Source organism: Helianthus annuus, chromosome 5 (assembly GCF_002127325.2).
Source record: "Helianthus annuus cultivar XRQ/B chromosome 5, HanXRQr2.0-SUNRISE, whole genome shotgun sequence".
NCBI classification, from domain to species: domain Eukaryota; kingdom Viridiplantae; phylum Streptophyta; class Magnoliopsida; order Asterales; family Asteraceae; genus Helianthus; species Helianthus annuus.
Genome location: NC_035437.2, coordinates 72,319,034 through 72,336,057, shown reverse-complemented (window position 1 = coordinate 72,336,057; position 17,024 = coordinate 72,319,034). Strand labels below are relative to the sequence as shown.

Below are 17,024 nucleotides of genomic sequence, written 5' to 3'. Positions count from 1 at the left end.
CACGTGATAATGTTTTTCAACCGCCAACCATGGAATGTTCAAATATTGTGGATGGTGGTGGGCCTAGTATTGCCAAGACGGATAATAACACGAATGGGCTGATAGATGCTAGACTAGATAAAAACTGTATTGGGCCTAATATTGTGACTGATGGATTGGGCTCGATGTCGGTTGCGAATTTGGGGAAGAGAAATAGGGGGAACGGAGCCCACCTTCCATAGGTTCAACTCAGGGTCCGTCCCAACGAATAAATAATTCGGGTAATTTTAATTGTGAACCTCTGGATCTAAATACTCCCATTCGGGAGTTTTCCAGTAACAGAGAAGAACCCACTTCGATTCCTAATGTTGGCGATGAGGTATCAGTTGATCCAACAGTGAACATCGCGTCGGAGGCAGTAAATCTGGGTGAAGGAGATGGAGCAGGTCTGGAGGATTCTGATCTGAACCAGGTTATCCGTGAAGAGGTAGAAGCTACAATTAGGGTTGGGGCTTTGATTGGTGTTGATCTTAATGGTTTCAAAACTGAGACAGAGATGCTTGTTGCTGAAGATGGTGTCCCCAATGGTTCCCGATGAATTGTCTTTCAATCAATCTTAGGGGGGTGAGAAACAACCGGAAGTCAGATTGGATTCGGGGTCTTAAAACTGGCTATGGGATACACTTTCTCGCTATTCAAGAAACGAAGTTGCAGGATTCCGAGTCTTTCATGTTTAATCAGTTCTGGGGTAGATCGGTGTATGAATTAGCAGTGGTGAACTCACAAGGAAGATCAGGAGGATTAGCGTGTTTATGGTGTCCATCCGTTTTCAGGTGCGTTGATATAATTCGCAACAGATTTTTTATTGTGATTTCCGGATATATGTTGCCCTCGGGTTGTAGAATCAATTACATGAATGTATATGCTCCTAATGACATTGTTGGTAGAAGGGCAGTTTGGTCAGAAATATTGGGTGTGAGAAATTCAATACAAGGTTTATGGGTATTGATGGGTGACTTTAATGAGGTTCGGGATGCTAGTGAGCGTAGGAACTCAGAATTTATTGAAGAAAATGCTGAAGTTTTTAATCAGTTTATCTTATCGGCTGGTCTGGTTGAGTATAATATGGGTGGGGGCAACTTCACATATATATCAGATAATGGTCAAAAGCTTAGTAAGTTGGATCGTTTTCTGGTGTGTTTGGGTTTTAGGGAACAGTGGCCTAATGCAACCGTATTAGCTCTAGACAGAGTGGCGTCCGATCACAGACCCATTGTTTTGTCCACTGTACAATCGGATTTCGGTCATATTCCCTTCAGATTTTTCAACTCTTGGTTTGAGTATCCTGGTTTTGTCGATTATGTGCTGCAATTATGTGGGGCTTTTTCTTTTTCGGGCCCGGAGGACCTTGCCCTTGCAATCAAGTTACGGTGGTTAAAAAACAAGATCAAGTCTTGGCTAAAAGAGGAAAAGGAAACACGGGAAGGCACTTATGGATCTAAAAAGAGTAGGTTGACCAGCATTGAAAGTCTAGCGGAGGAAAGACCGCTTCTGGAAGAAGAGTTGGCTGAACGAGCAGATTGTCGAAATTATGTGGTAGAATTCGACAGATTAAAGCAGCTTGACCTAAGACAAAAATCAAGATCAAAGTGGGCTATAGATGGCGATGAAAATTCAGCTTATTTCCATCACATAATTAATGCGAACATCTCTACTAATAGATTGAATGGTTTGATGATTGATGGAGGTTGGGTTATGACTCCTTTGTCTATCAAGGAGTCACTGTTCGAGTTCATTAATCATCAGTTCATGGAGTTAATGCCTGTTAGGCGGGTATTGGCATGTCCTAATCTGGCAACCATTTCGGATAATGAGGCTGCTATGTTGGAGTGTCCTTTTTCTGTGGTGGAAATTAAAACAGCAGTGTGGGAATGTGAAGGGGATCGAGCACCAGGACCGGATGGATTTAATTTTCAGTTTATTAAGAAGTGATGGGCTGGGTTTCGGGAGGATTTTGTGAAGCTATTTGGTTGTTTCTATGAAACAGGTTCTTTAAATAAGTGTTGTACCTCATCATTCATAGCATTGATCCCAAAAGTCAAAGATCCTATGGGCCCGGCAGATTTCAGGCCAATTAGTCTGATCGGGGTGATTAATAAAGTTATCTCAAAGGTTCTCGTAAATCGTCTAAAAGGGATAATGGGGAACTTGATTTCGGAACAGCAGTCGGCATTCTTGGCTGGTAGGAATATTATGGACGGTCCACTTATTCTCAATGAGGTGCTCAGTTGGCTAAAGAAGTCTAAGCGAAGTGGGATGTATTTTAAAGTAGACATTAATAAGGCGTATGATTCAGTCAACTGGAGCTTTCTTAATTTGATTATGTCGCAAATGAACTTCCCAAGTAGGTGGCGTGCATGGGTTATGGCTACATTGTATTCTGCTAGAGCCTCCGTTCTTGTAAATGGGTCACCAACGAGAGAGTTTGACTGCTCACGGGGGCTGCGTCAGGGTGATCCTCTTTCACCATTTTTGTTTGTTATTGTGATGGAAGCTCTTACCAGGATTATGAATAAAGCAGTATCAATTGGATTGTTTAATGGTATTAAAATCACTAGTGAAGGTCCGAACTTGTCTCACTTGATATATGCAGACGACGTGATGTTTGTTGGTGAATGGTCGAGGCTGAATGTTATTAATTTAAGGCGGTTACTGAGATGCTTTCACTTAGTTTCTGGCTTGAAAGTTAACTTAGCGAAATGTAGTATTTATGGTGTGGGCGTTAGTGAGGAGGATATTCAAGATATGGCAACTCTTCTAAGGTGTAGACAAGGCTCTTTTCCATTCAAGCATCTTGGTTTATTGGTGGGTGCCAATATGAACCTTGCTCGGAATTGGAAACCAGTGATTGAAGTATTCAAGAGTAGATTATCAATCTGGAAAGCTAAAACGCTTTCCTATGGTGGGAGAATAACACTAATTAAATCGGTGTTAAATTCTTTACCGACATATTATTTTTCTTTGTTTAGAGCACCAATAAAAGTCCTAGATGCCTTAGACAAAGTTCGGAGGGTATTCTTTTGGGGAGGGTCGGAAGAAAAGGCGAAAATGAACTGGGTCGCGTGGGATAAAACAATAGCTCCACTTGAATATGGGGGTTTGGGTTTTGGCTCTCTTAGGGATGCTAACTTAGCAATGTTGGCGAAGTGGTGGTGGCGGTTCAAAACAGAAAAAAAGGGAATGTCGCGTCGGATAGTGTGGGCAGTGCATCACAGCTCTAGGTCATGGAACGATATCCCAGTCAAGGCTTCGGTGGCGGGGCCATGGAAACGTATTCACAGCGTTCGGTAGACATTATTGTACGCAAATATTGACTTGTATCGTGACGTTTCAGCGGTGGTGGGTAATGGGAAGAATGTTATGTTCTGGTTGGATTGCTGGTTGGATCAGTTGCCTTTATACGCTAAATTCCCAACACTGTTTAAGGAGGAATCGGCTAAACAATGTATGGTGGCGGACCGATGGGCCATCTGGGCACATTTCTAGCTGGGCCTGGGCTCGGACTGAGCTCGGTTTTGAAGCAGCATATCAGTTGCATTTATTAGTTAGCATGCTAGAAGGCTGGAATGTTTCAACAGGTGTGGATGTATGGAAATGGAAACATGATCCAGGTGGGACGTTCACTGTTTCGAATGTTAAAAAGATGCTTAGTTCTGTGGATCGAATCAGCCCTGAAAGAGTATTTAAATGGAACAACTGGTCCCGAAAAAAGTCGGTATTGTAGCTTGGCGAGCGGAGATGGAAAGATTGCCGACAAAGTGCGCTTTAGCTAGAAGAAATGTCCCGGTTCAGAATCAGCTGTGTGTATTATGCGGAGATTACGAAGAGACATCAGAGCATGTTTTTGTTTCGTGTCAATTTGCGCAAACGTTATGGCAAAATTTGGCGGGATCGTGTATGATTCCTCCGGTAATTGCGTTTGGTATCGGTGACTTACTTACATTACATGAATCGAGTTCGGGTTCGAGAAAGATAAGGAAAGTAATACATGCTTTAGTATTGGTGACGTTTTGGAGTATTTGGAAGGCTAGAAACGAAGTCGTTTTTAGACAGGTTAATGCAAATACGACAAGGAGTTTGGACGAGATCAAATCGGTGACGTATCTATGGGTTAAATCTAGAGCAAAAGTGGCGGCATTAACTTGGGAAGATTGGAGTCGGTTTAGTTTGGGCGTCTTGTGTTGATGTAATTTAGTAGTTTTTTGGTGTGGAATGTTGGTCCTTGGTGTCAAACGATGTAAATTTTGGTGGGTAGCGTCTTGCTACATTGAATAAAATTTTCTGTCGGCCGTTAAAAAAAAAAAACTATATAAATTTATAGGGGTTGGCCTTTTTTTGACAGCTTAAAACACGGAAACCCAACAAGTAAAACCACCACTGAGAATTAGAGTATCTCGTCACAAATTTGGAATTTGTAGGGAATAAAAGGTTCGATATCCATAAGTTCTAGAGTTAATAGCCAAAATGGTCCCTGAGATTTGTTCACTTTTGCCACTTTAGTCCAAAATCCAAATTTTTTAAATCTGGGTCCCTAAGGTTTGCATTTTGTTGCCATTTTAGTCCAAATTTCAAAAAACCTCTTTTTGAGTGTTTAAACCTGATTGTTTTGTCCTTTTGTGTAAGGGCATTTTGGTCATTTTAATTTACTCTTTTAATAAATTAAAACAAAATTAATTATATATTATATATATACATACATACAGACATTCACACAAAGACCCACCACCATCACCGCCTTCTACCACCAGCATCACCGCCTCCCACCACCACCGTCACCATCCACCCCACCATCATCACAACCTTCCACCACCACCGTCTCCACCGGAACCCTAACCTCAAACCTGCAAACAACCCTAATCAAACAACCTGCAAACAACCCTAATCACCAACCACCTGCAAACAACCTAGATCCATCCGGAAGAGAGAGGGAGAAGAGAGAGAGAGACAGAGGCGGTTTTGTTGTTGTTGTTCGTCGATTTGGTCAGATCGATTTGGTCAGATCCATTTCATCTGGGTTCTTCATCTGGTCAGATCCATTTCATCTGGGTTTTTAAAGTGGTGGCGGCAGAGAGGAGTAGAGGGAGAGAGAGAGAAAGGTGGTGGTGGTGCTTGTGAAGACAGCTAGGGTTTGTTAGTTCGGATGACGGAAGCGTGAAGGTCAGGGTTTGATTCTATTTACTACGGTTGCGGTGATTCGTGGTAGTCTTGGAATTCTACTACGGTGGCGGTTTGAAGACGAGAGTTGTGTGGACGGAGTTCTGTGAGTAAACTGCCATTTTGGGGGTGGCCGGAGTTCTGGCGTTGTCGCCGGAGTTGAAGGTCGTCTTCCTGACGCAACACAGGGTTAATGAGTTTGATATCTTCAAAGTTTTTGATGATCAACAATGTGAAGTCTTTAAGTTGTTAGATGTGTTAAATTGCAGGAAACGACCATCTGAGGAATGTGTTTGTTAAGACCATGGGCCTTGAAGACATCGACATCGTAATTCTATCTGGTGGCCATACTCTGGTTGGTTCAATACTTATGTTGTTTTATTTATCGCTACTGTAGTGGCCGGCGGCTCTGTTTCGATGATGTCAGAGGTATGGCGACAGATCTGTGTAGAGAGAGAGAGAACAGAGAGAGAGAGAGTGTGTATATGTGTTTTAGTGAGAGAGAGAGAGTTATATATATTATATAATATATAGTTAATTTTGTTTTACATTATTAGAAGAGTTAATCAGAATGACCAAAATACCCTTGCACAAAAAGACAAAACAATCAGGTTTCAACAGTCAAAATAGGGAGTTTTTGGATTTTGGACTAAAATGGCAACAAAATGCAAACCTCAGGGACCCAGATTTAAAAAATTTGGATTTTGGACTAAAGTGGCAAAAGTGAGCAAACCTCAGGGACCATTTTGGCTATTAACTCTAAGTTCTATTAAGTTTTTATTTGATGAGATAACAATGTTTTATTTTATTTTACTTTATTTTATATATTTTTATTTTGTTTTGTTATACCACATTTGTTTACGAGGGTATCCAGCATGGATCATGTAGGTTTCTCACTACTTTAAACCACGATTATTTGGTTGTTAAAAAAATATAACTCAGTTAGGGGTTGTTTGTTTACTTCTTAATGAGGCTCTTAATGGTTCAACCTCTTACTGGTTCAGCACTTAATGGTTTAGACTGTTTGTTTCACGAGCTGATATCTGAATGGTTCTGACATTTGCCTCTGAATGGTTAAAATTTATACAGAGTCTGATTGGTTAAGACCTCTAATCTTATTTGGTTAGTCATTTGCATTTGAACGGTTAAGCATTATACAGGTTCTTAATGGTTCAGACCTCTTACTGGTTCAGCACTTAATGGTTCAGACCACTACTTACTGGTTCAGCACTTAATTATTCAGATGTTGCCAAACAACCACTTAATTGACTATAGTTTATCATAGCCTATTGTAAGACGGCATGAAATGAACTGATGCCTAAACAACAGAAGAAATGATTCAGTATAGAGGAGTGAGACTATATAAAGTTATGACTGTGTGATAAAGCTTTAATCATCATGTATAAGGTTACACTGTACCAAAAAAACATAGTATTACTTACAAAATAAAAATCCAAACAACTCCTTACTAGTTACAACCTTTCTCTCTTTTACTCTTAACGCGTGTCAAAGATCTAGCTAATAGGGATACACGCGTCAAATGTCTATCTACGAGTTAGCGGTCCGACCAAGAATTTTCATCAAAACTGACCAAACTGGACCCTAAGCATCCCTAAGTTACAGCCTATTCACCATATTTCACCAAATTCTCCTTGGAGTACTTCAGTCTGTTGTGAAAACTGAGTTGGCCTTTGTGCCAATGACCAAGAGGATTTGTTATATCAGGTACCAAAATGTGTTTCTATCTGTCAAAGTATAAATAAAAGAAATAAGCATAGAAAGGGAGTAAGAAAAAGAAAGAGTAGTTGCAGCCACAAAATATATTATAATAATTAACAACATAGTCCACCCCCAATACACAATAGTGATCCATCTTTGACTTATTAACCTACGTTTAGAAAATATCTAATAATAATTCTAACTTACAAACAGAACAATGATTGCAATGTTGTTGTTTCCTGTTATGACAATAACGATAGTACCCAAGCTTGCCTTACATCTATGATGTAGATGCTGTGAAGGGGGTTTCCAGTTTCATGGAACATAGCCCGGGTGGGTCATGGATAAATATCAAATATGCAGCCACATGTCAGCTTCAATCGACTGATCGAGTAATAGGACAAGATCACAAAACAGTTTTCAAAGCAAAAATTCCATAAAAGACCTTGAACTCATGCATGGAATCACAATTAGTGCCTGTATACTCAATGCTTATCATTTCTTTCTTTCAACTCTCAACATTGGCATAGTATCCATGAATTTCTAACACAATTTCTTTGAGACTGGACTTATCTTAGAATTTGGTATCCTTCCAATTTACATTTTCCCCCCAAAAAGCATCATTTCTAGTTGTTGTTTAGACAAGGATCAGTGAAAACACTCATACATGGCAAAACATAAATTTATCAACTAATTTACCATCAAAGTTGCAAAAAAAGTTCAACAAAAAGCTAAAAACAATCAGAGAACCTTTTCATATCTTCTACATTAGCAAGATAATAAATTAACAGGAGCAAAGAGAGATTAGAACATCATTATGTTTTGGGATATTGGATTTCAATAATTCTAAGTTTCACCTGTTGGCCGATAATAATCTCAACTTTAAAAATTCCCTCCAATAATCCCAACTTGTAAAAGTTTGGCCGCCATTGATCCTTTTCTAGCGTAGGTGCACTTAAATCAATTAAGGAGTCTATAGGTGTAATTGAATCTATTGAGGAGACCAAATTCTTATATGTTTGAAAAGGATCAATGGCGGCCAAACTTTTACAAGTTGAGATTATTGGAGGGAATTTTTAAAGTTGGGATTATTATCGGCCAACAGGTGAAACTTAGGGTTATTAAAATCCAATAACCCTTATGTTTTTTAGGTTCTTTAATACTTTATTTCTCGAATATCTAAAGTCATATAAAGCTAATTGGAATACAAACCTATGTTTCCCCACGTGTGAAAAGAGCACTTGCATGTGATTAGGAAGTAACCCACATCCTGCATGAAGAATATAGACATAATTAAGAAATAAGAATTCCCATTCCCATATATATAGAAAGAAAACACATTTTCCATGAATGTTTGTAGTTTCAAACTCGACATGACCAGCTCGTCATGACAGTTTTGTATGAATCAAAATAAGTCTAGGTGAAAAGAATATGATAAACAACCATGTTTGATGACTCACATTTTGCTAGAGGCCAACACTTTTGAAACTTAAAAATGACTATCAGTGTTTATGGAGGCTGACTCTGTTGCTGTAGACGAATCTCTGGTTCTGAAAGTCATACAAGCCGACTCAGTTGCAAGTAAGGATTGTTACTTAAAACAGTATGACAGGTGTTATTTCCTTCATAATAAGTGACTTTAAAGACAAATGGTGTTATTTCTTTGCACAACAATTGTTTGTAGTTTTGTACTACATCTATAATATGCTCTGCAAATTTACAAGTACTGTAAGGAACTTGAGTCCTTGAAAATATTAAGACATCACATTTGAACAAAAGTATATTTTCACACAAAGTCAATGCTCTACATACATACCTCATGCATTTGAAACCAAGAACGGACTTTTCACCATATTTTCGCTAGATATAGCCATCATCAAGTGCCTTTTCAACCTCTATTGATATACATCAGGCTCAGTTTCTAAAATGGATTAATTGGGTTATATTTTTACCCGCACCCGAACCCGAAGACCCGCCATGATCCGACCCATCTGCAGCAAATTAGAGCCATGTTTTTATTTTTAGTTTATTTCCAATTTACACAACTTAATTCCCACGTTTCCTTCTTTTTATTTTCTGCATTTTAATTCAAAGTTTGAGGTAGTGGTCAAAGTCAGTTTGCATGTTTTTAGGTAGTGGGTTAGTTTCTTCATTTCTTTTCTATATGTAAATCGTAAAGCACAGTAAGCATGGAGGTTTTTTTTTATGAGTTTGAAATTTGTGTGTTAATTTTCTCAATGGATTTTGAGAGTAATTAATTCTTCCATGCTAGTTCAAGTGTGGCAACTTGAATGGTGTTCTTGGAGCCTAGATTAGAATCAAGTGGTGTTTCTGTATCTTGATTCTCGTTTAGTTTGCCCTAATCGATTTCTTGTGTGGTGTGCCTGTATCACAAGAGACCGTTAGATCTATCCGTTTTTATTTAGAGTGTTAATTTCATAGCCGTTACCGAACTGATTGCTATCATTTGGTATCAGAGCCGAAGCGATCCGTTTCGACTCGTTTGATTCATCTCCTAGTTAAAAAAACTTTCACCACAGTTTGTTATCACAACCCTCGTTTTCAAAAGCCACAGTCCATATTTGTTCTTTTCATTTTCTACTAATCCATGGATTCAAAACAAAATCTACAATGAGCAGCAACAAGTGAAACACCTGATCAAGAAGATTTGTGTGACAATGAACTGAACGAAGGGCCCCGGTACGATGAAGATGGAACCGAACTCGATGAAGAAGAATATTTGTTGGTAAGAAAATTACTTAGCGGAACTGCCGTCCAAAAGGAAACACCTGCTGACAGTGCAGATTTACCGACCATTATGGAAGATGGGAAAAAGCAAGATGGAGAGAAGCATGTCAAAGCAATTTTTAAATTAGCTATCACACTTATTCCCTTAGTTGTGTTTGTTGAAGATGGTGATCACATGTTAATGTTAGGAAGACTTGTACACCCTATTGAGGAGGAAATGGGTAAATTTAGAAACAGTTCTTTGGTGACTTTGGATGGTGAGTATTCACGAGTGTTTCCAAATTTCATCTCCAAATCACCGTTCGAAGACTACTTGCTTGATTACTCAAAGGAAATCCCACCCGAACCACCACCTAATGATAATTTTCAAAGTTTGAGGACAAACTTCGTTAAAGAAGGGGAGGATGATATACATCAGGCTCAGTTTCTAAAATGGATTAATTGGGTTATATTTTTACCCGCACCCGAACCCGAAGACCCGCCATGATCCGACCCATCTGCAGCAAATTAGAGCCATGTTTTTATTTTTAGTTTATTTCCAATTTACACAACTTAATTCCCACGTTTCCTTCTTTTTATTTTCTGCATTTTAATTCAAAGTTTGAGGTAGTGGTCAAAGTCAGTTTGCATGTTTTTAGGTAGTGGGTTAGTTTCTTCATTTCTTTTCTATATGTAAATCGTAAAGCACAGTAAGCATGGAGGTTTTTTTTATGAGTTTGAAATTTGTGTGTTAATTTTCTCAATGGATTTTGAGAGTAATTAATTCTTCCATGCTAGTTCAAGTGTGGCAACTTGAATGGTGTTCTTGGAGCCTAGATTAGAATCAAGTGGTGTTTCTGTATCTTGATTCTCGTTTAGTTTGCCCTAATCGATTTCTTGTGTGGTGTGCCTGTATCACAAGAGACCGTTAGATCTCTCCGTTTTTATTTAGAGTGTTAATTTCATAGCCGTTACCGAACTGATTGCTATCATCTATACCCTTGAATATTTAGAACTAAGACTTCCATCTTGGAGATACTTCCTCACATCATGCAGAGCCCGGTTAACTTGCTGGATCCACTACCCCCCACACACACAAATCAATAACGATTTTTCTCCATGGGAAACACACATGATTACAATGACTTACCCCTTTTTATAGGCTAGTTGATGATTGGGAGCCGTAAGAATGCAGTTTGTATCTTTATTATATGGCTTGCCATTGGAGATGGTGGCTCCGGGACATCCTAAAAGCAGTTGAGAATCTTAAGAGTTGACATTTTCTTGGTTTCATTAGACAAGTCCTCATTGTGAACAATTTGAAGTTGGTTAACATGTTCCCTGTCTTCCTTAGTATCCTTTGACGAGTTATATTTTACTTGCAAAGAACTACCTAAAAATTGATATAAAAAACACAACTTGAACACTTGAAATAAAATCAGCAAACTACCAGACTTTATTGCACTCAACTATCTAGACACAAATTGGGCTACCATCTCAATCCCAGATTCTATAAAGAAAAAACTTTAAATACATAATAATTGTTACTTAATATTGCAAGGCATGTGTGGTTTCCTACGTGAACAACTTGAGAGACATATGGCTCTTTAGTAGATCTTTTTTGAACTTGATTCTTTGCACAACAAGCAGATATCTTGCTGAAGTTCCATCTATGGTATGATTTTCAAATATTTTAATAACTTTTATGTTCTGAATACCAAGACTTACAGTTAAACTTACATGATGAAAAGCATTTTTCACACAAACTATATTCCTTGCATAGAACTGTGAGCATTAGCAGCAAGGAAAAGGTTATTGGGTATTTGAAACCAAGAATGTCTGTCCTTTTAACCATACTTTCTGCATATATAGTCATCATCATCAGGAGTCTCTTTAACCTCTATTCTTTTTCTCCCTTCCATTTTAAGCCTCCGATGAAAACCGCTAGCGGTGACGGTGTTCTCCTTATAAGTTTTCATCTGACAAACCTTATACAAAAATCAACTCCCGTGATAGTTACCAATTCATTTAATCTCTGAAAATTTTAATAAACAATTCATAAAATGATACAACCGACCGACCTGTCAAAAATCACTCATAACAACACAACAATTGAGTACCGTCTATTAAAATGAGAATCATACCCTAAATCAAGAAAAAATCTCAACTCAATTAAAGGAACTCACAAACACAATAAGCTCCTAATTCGTCGTTTTTGCGGAAGAAATAAACAATGAAACCTGATGCGTTATAATGAACATAGTAAACCAAAACCTCATGCGTTACGGTCAGTCAACCAAAAAAATGGTGATGAAAGTAAGCTTTAAATATCATACCTTGCAGGTGATGAAAGGCAAATGAGGATGCAATTGGATTTTTGAAAAAGCAACGGTTTAGGGCTTACAAATGAGAAGACTGAAGCGTGTGTGGATGAAGGGGCATGTTTGTGTAAGCTTTTTGAAACAACTTATTGACTTATTGGGTTTTTAAACTAAAATGATGTTTGGCAAAGAGGGTGTATGTGAGGGGGAAAAGTCAATAAGTCATAAAATCCTGACTTTTCCAAGAAGCCAATAAGTCAATAAGTTGTTTCAATAAGCTTACCCAAACATGCCCGAAGTTCTTTTGTCTTCTTCTCTCGCGAAGGTTGGAGAACTCGTTAGTCGCTGCTAGTCGGCTGGTGAGTTGGGAACTAGCGACTACTCTCGGGAATAATAATAAGAATAATCGGATCAGAAATTTTATATGTAAATTTTATTGTTTTTATAAATATGTATATATATACGCGTACATCCATATCAATATAACACTTAAAAAGGTAAAAGTAATTCAAAATACAAACTAAAGTTACATAAAAGTCATAACATAACAAGTCGTAGTACTTAAAATTCAAACATTAACAAATAGCTCAAATGTAATCGTCATCCCTGTAGTGTTTAATGATTTCGACACCATCCGACTCGTATTCAATCTCCTCGTCTACTTCATCCTCTTTTCTCCAACTCAAATTCTTCGTCATATTAGGGTAAGGGATAAGGAAAATGGGATAAAGTTGTAATCTTGGGCCTGTTTTGTAAGGATTTCAAATGGGTCGACTAGGGCGACTTGGGCCGACTAGAGACAACTAGGGCGGCTTGACCGGCTTTGACCGACTAGCGATTTTTTGACTGATTAGTGAAAAATTACTCAGTAGGAGGCCGACTAGCGATTAGTCAGCGATTAATCGACGAGTAATCGCGATTTTTTCAACACTGCTCTCCAAAGAGTAAACTGCAATTTTGGTCCCTGTGGTTTGGTCGGTTTTGCCACTTTAGTTCAAATCTCAAAGTTTTTGTATATGGGTCCCTGTGGTTTCATTTTTATTGTCATTTTGGTCCAAAAGTGAAATCATGCCAGATTCCCCTAATTAAACCCTCAACTTTTGTCATTTTCCACAGGGGTAATTTTGTTATTTACGTTTTATTATAACTGATTATCAATTAAAATTAATTTTCGTTAATATTGACAGCAAATAATTTTAATAAAAATTCAAAGATTTAAATTTCCCAAGGCTTTATAAATTTTATATGAGATTATTTTTAAATATTAGAGCTAAGGTAAATTACTTTTTGAGTCCCTATGTTTTATGGGTTTTAAATAGTTGAGTCCAAAAGCAAAAAGTTTAACGACATGAGTCCCCATAAGCATTTTCTTTAACCATTAGACTCCAAATTTCTAACACTATTACAATTTTTTGGTTAAATATTGTTAAATGACCAAAATACCCTCTACATCTTCCCTATAAAAACCCCATCCCTGTATCCTTTTAATCATCCCCATTCTCCGACCACTCAATCAAAACTGGCCAACCTTATAGACCAACCTCTAGAGTCGGCATCCGGCAACAATTGTAACACCCGTCAAATTTGATTTCCAAAATCCAACCCGTTTTTAATGTTAAAACCTAATTTTTGAAACCTCGAAAATTTTCGTTAATTAATTTACCGTTGAAAGATTTTTATATGTAATTTAATATGGATATATAATTATTTAGTTAAATAATTAAACAATCATTTGCAAATTTGAAATTTACTTAAACTAGTTGATTAAAACTCAGTTAATACTGTTAGAGAAACTTAAGGGATCGAACTGGAATCGAACTCGAGTCTCCACCCGGTTCGCACCTCAAACAGTCACCAATAACCAGCTAAGCTGCATCTTGAATCGGTTTAAATTGGGAAAGTCTAATAATTATCAACTCGTTACGTTGACCTTTCTGAATTGCCGCCAAACACAGCAAACACCTTGCTGTTTCTTTCCATTTTTCTCGCTGAATTCTTGTAGAAATAGAAACTGTTAACATCGACCAACCTTGTTCCTTTCAAAGATTTCCTTTTCTCATGATTTCTTTCCTTTCCATTTTCCTTCGGTGATTTCTCGATTCCGCGTTCCAAATATAGCCCAAAGACAGTTGACTAAAGATTTATGCTTTCCTTTTTGTATGACCTTCCTGATTTGTCGAGATTGGTTATGATTACGCAGGTTTCTATTTTAATTATCAATCAAGAACCTAATCAGAAATCGGAACCTCATACCTTCGCGAACCGTCTATATATACCAACCTCAAAATTTCTTAGTAATAGCTAATGTCTGCTCACGTGATTTGGAATAGAGTTCTTTCAACATCTCGATACCACACGACACACCAAAACACTCTCTCTGTTCTTGTCTTTTCGACACAACTTCACACCACACTTTTCGGTTGTCATTGCGCTACGCCGTAGTTAACAAGATCCACCGGAGATGCTCGGACATCACCCTTGATGAGGATACGTCCTTGACCGGACCGAATCATCGCCATAAGCAGAACCGAACCATGGCGTACTAAGATCGAGTCGGACCTTACATCATAAAACGTGCCGGACATTACGATGGTGCGTTATAACTGACTGGGCCCCACCGCCATAACCGCTATGATAGCGACTGGTCCGACTCTAACTAACTTGCCACATCAGCACACCCAAAAGCTATAAATACCCAGCCAAGACCTCCAGCAAGGGGTAATCGCTACTCTCTCTCTCCCTGACTTATTTCCTCCTCACAAATACTTATTCTCACGCCCGAGCTTGGTCACAGAGAGGCCCCCCTCCCTGTGACGAGGCTAACGGCGTGCTTGTCTCTTGTGATCTTGCAGGTCTCTTGCCGGGTCATCTGAAGCTATACTCTGGCCAGCTCGTATCAACTGGTTTTTGAGTCTTCAGTGGCGCCATCCCCTCGAATTCACATAATTCACTTCGTCGTTCTCATTTTCTCGAAGTCATGGCAGAATTACCAACAGTAATCTCCACCAGTCCTTTCCCATCTTACAATGATATATGGGAAGGAAATGCTAATTCCACAATCGCTCCAGCAGCAGTTGTCGCTTCAGCAGCCTCGATAGGCTCCGCATCGGTTCCTCCAGCTGCAAACTCTGTGGGAGGAAGTTCTGTCACCACGCTGTCTGTTACCGCTCCAGTTGTCACGCCATTACCGAGTTTCGACAACGCTTTCCTTTTGAGGAATGCTGATCTGTTGCGACAGTTACAGCAGCAACAACAGCGAGATGAGATGCTGCAAAGTCTCCGAACAAACTTGTTTACCAATGCCTACTCAGGGGGAAACCCTGTCTCCGTCGGCCCTTTCGCTTCCGGATCTCTGGTAAGTTCTATGATCTCTACTTCTATACCACACGTTACACAATTCTCCTCCGTAACAAGTGCTCCGATGAATAACGGTCTAAACGACCTGTCTCTCCAGGGATCTCTGGGTTTAAACCCCCAAGACCAAGAGCTACTCATGCCATATCATCCCACGTCTATGACTTCACAATCAAAGTTTACGTTGCGGATCGCCAACGCCCCGCTCCTAGCAAAGCTGAAGATGCCTCATACGCTGAAATTTTACGATGGTACGTCCGATCCGGACGACCACATGTTCGCGTTTGCCGGGGCGGCCAAGGTCGAGCAGTGGCCTATGCCAGCCTGGTGTCTTATGTTCGCCCAAAATCGGCCAGGGTGTGGTTTGATGGGCTGCCAGAAGGGTCGATTGACCACTTCGAGGATTTCCGACGTATATTCTTGCAAAACTTTTGCCAGCAGCGTCGCTGCAAAAAAGACATTACTGAGGTACATCACATCAAGCGCCGCGACGGAGAGTCCGTGGAAGATTTTATAGACCGTTTCAACCGAGAAAGTATGCAGATAAGTGGAGCAGTAGATCAGCTCCGAGTTTCAGGATTCTGTCACGGGGTACGGAACAATCAACTGGTGGAAAAACTTCACGAAGATCTCCCAAAAACCATGGAGATACTCATGGAAAGGGCTCGAGCTTTCGTTCGAGGGAAGAGCGCATGCGGCCAGCCGAATGAAGCAGCCATTAGAAACTCCAAAGCTCGAACCGCATCGTGGAAACGAAACGCATCACCACCAAAAGACAGGTCCAATAACTGGAACAGAAGCCGTGGTCCGTACCAAAAGTCCGAACGAGGTAGTTTTCGGACGGGAAACGTGCGATTCAACAGCTTCTCCGAATTAACGAAGTCACCAAGCGAGATCCTCAGCACGGAGACCACTCGTTTCCCTACGCCTTCAAAGCAACGACCCACCTCGGATAAGCACTCCAAGAAATATTGTGAGTATCATCGAGACAAGGGCCACACAACTGACGAATGCTGGGCCCTGAAGCAGGAAATCGAAAAAGCCGTACGATCCGGTAAACTCTCCCATCTTGTGAAAGAAGTAAAAGATGGAAAGAAGACCGCGACAACAGTTGATAATCCAAATACCGAGCCCGGAATCAATATGATCCGGTCTGCCGAACCAAGAGGGGTAAAGCGGTCGAACCAGCATATGGCGGCGTGGATGCACCAACCAACGTACTTCCCTCTGATCGACCCCGACGATGCTCGGGATGGACCGATTACAATCTCAGCTGTTGTCGCCGGACACCTGGTCCGACGAATCTATGTCGACGGAGGAAGCGCCTTTGAAATTATGTACATTCAATGTTTCCAGCAGCTAAATCCCCAAACAAAAAGGAAGTTGATCGAAGTATCTACCCCACTGATAAGCTTCTCAGGAGAAGTAGTACGTCCGATAGGACAGATTACTCTTCAAACCACATTCAAAGACGGTAGCAAAAGCAGGACGGTACCACTAACCTTCCTTGTTGTTCGAACTCATTCTTCGCACAACATAATACTCGGGCGGCCCGGGTTACGAGTTCTTGGAGCAATCAGTTCAACAATACACGGAGCTATTAAGTTCCCTACCGAAGCCGGTGTTGCAACCATATGTTCAGAATCGAATTCATTGGTCGCTGAAGTAAGACATACAGCAGAAACAAGCCCTAAAAAGTCTGAAGTACCT

General features: G+C 39.7%; 1 protein-coding gene and 2 long non-coding RNA genes across 3 annotated transcripts; 1 reads left to right on the top strand and 2 right to left on the bottom strand.

The window, feature by feature from the left end:
* Nucleotides 1-573: 573 nt before the first annotated feature.
* Nucleotides 574-1,971, top strand: LOC110943026. Its single transcript, XM_022184783.1, has one exon. It carries the CDS (start codon nucleotides 574-576, stop codon nucleotides 1,969-1,971), a length of 1,398 nt encoding a protein of 465 aa, XP_022040475.1.
* A 4,599-nt stretch (nucleotides 1,972-6,570) lies between these two features.
* LOC110940410 lies at nucleotides 6,571-8,811 on the bottom strand. Its single transcript, XR_002593126.2, has 4 exons — nucleotides 8,729-8,811; nucleotides 8,373-8,462; nucleotides 8,125-8,182; nucleotides 6,571-6,938 (listed from the first exon to the last, which is right to left on the bottom strand). It is a non-coding gene; the product is annotated as an uncharacterized LOC110940410 (long non-coding RNA).
* Nucleotides 8,812-11,072: 2,261 nt separating this feature from the next.
* LOC110940409 lies at nucleotides 11,073-12,088 on the bottom strand. The gene is made up of 2 exons (XR_002593124.2): nucleotides 11,976-12,088; nucleotides 11,073-11,879 (listed from the first exon to the last, which is right to left on the bottom strand). It is a non-coding gene; the product is annotated as an uncharacterized LOC110940409 (long non-coding RNA).
* Between the last annotated feature and the right edge of the window lie 4,936 nt (nucleotides 12,089-17,024).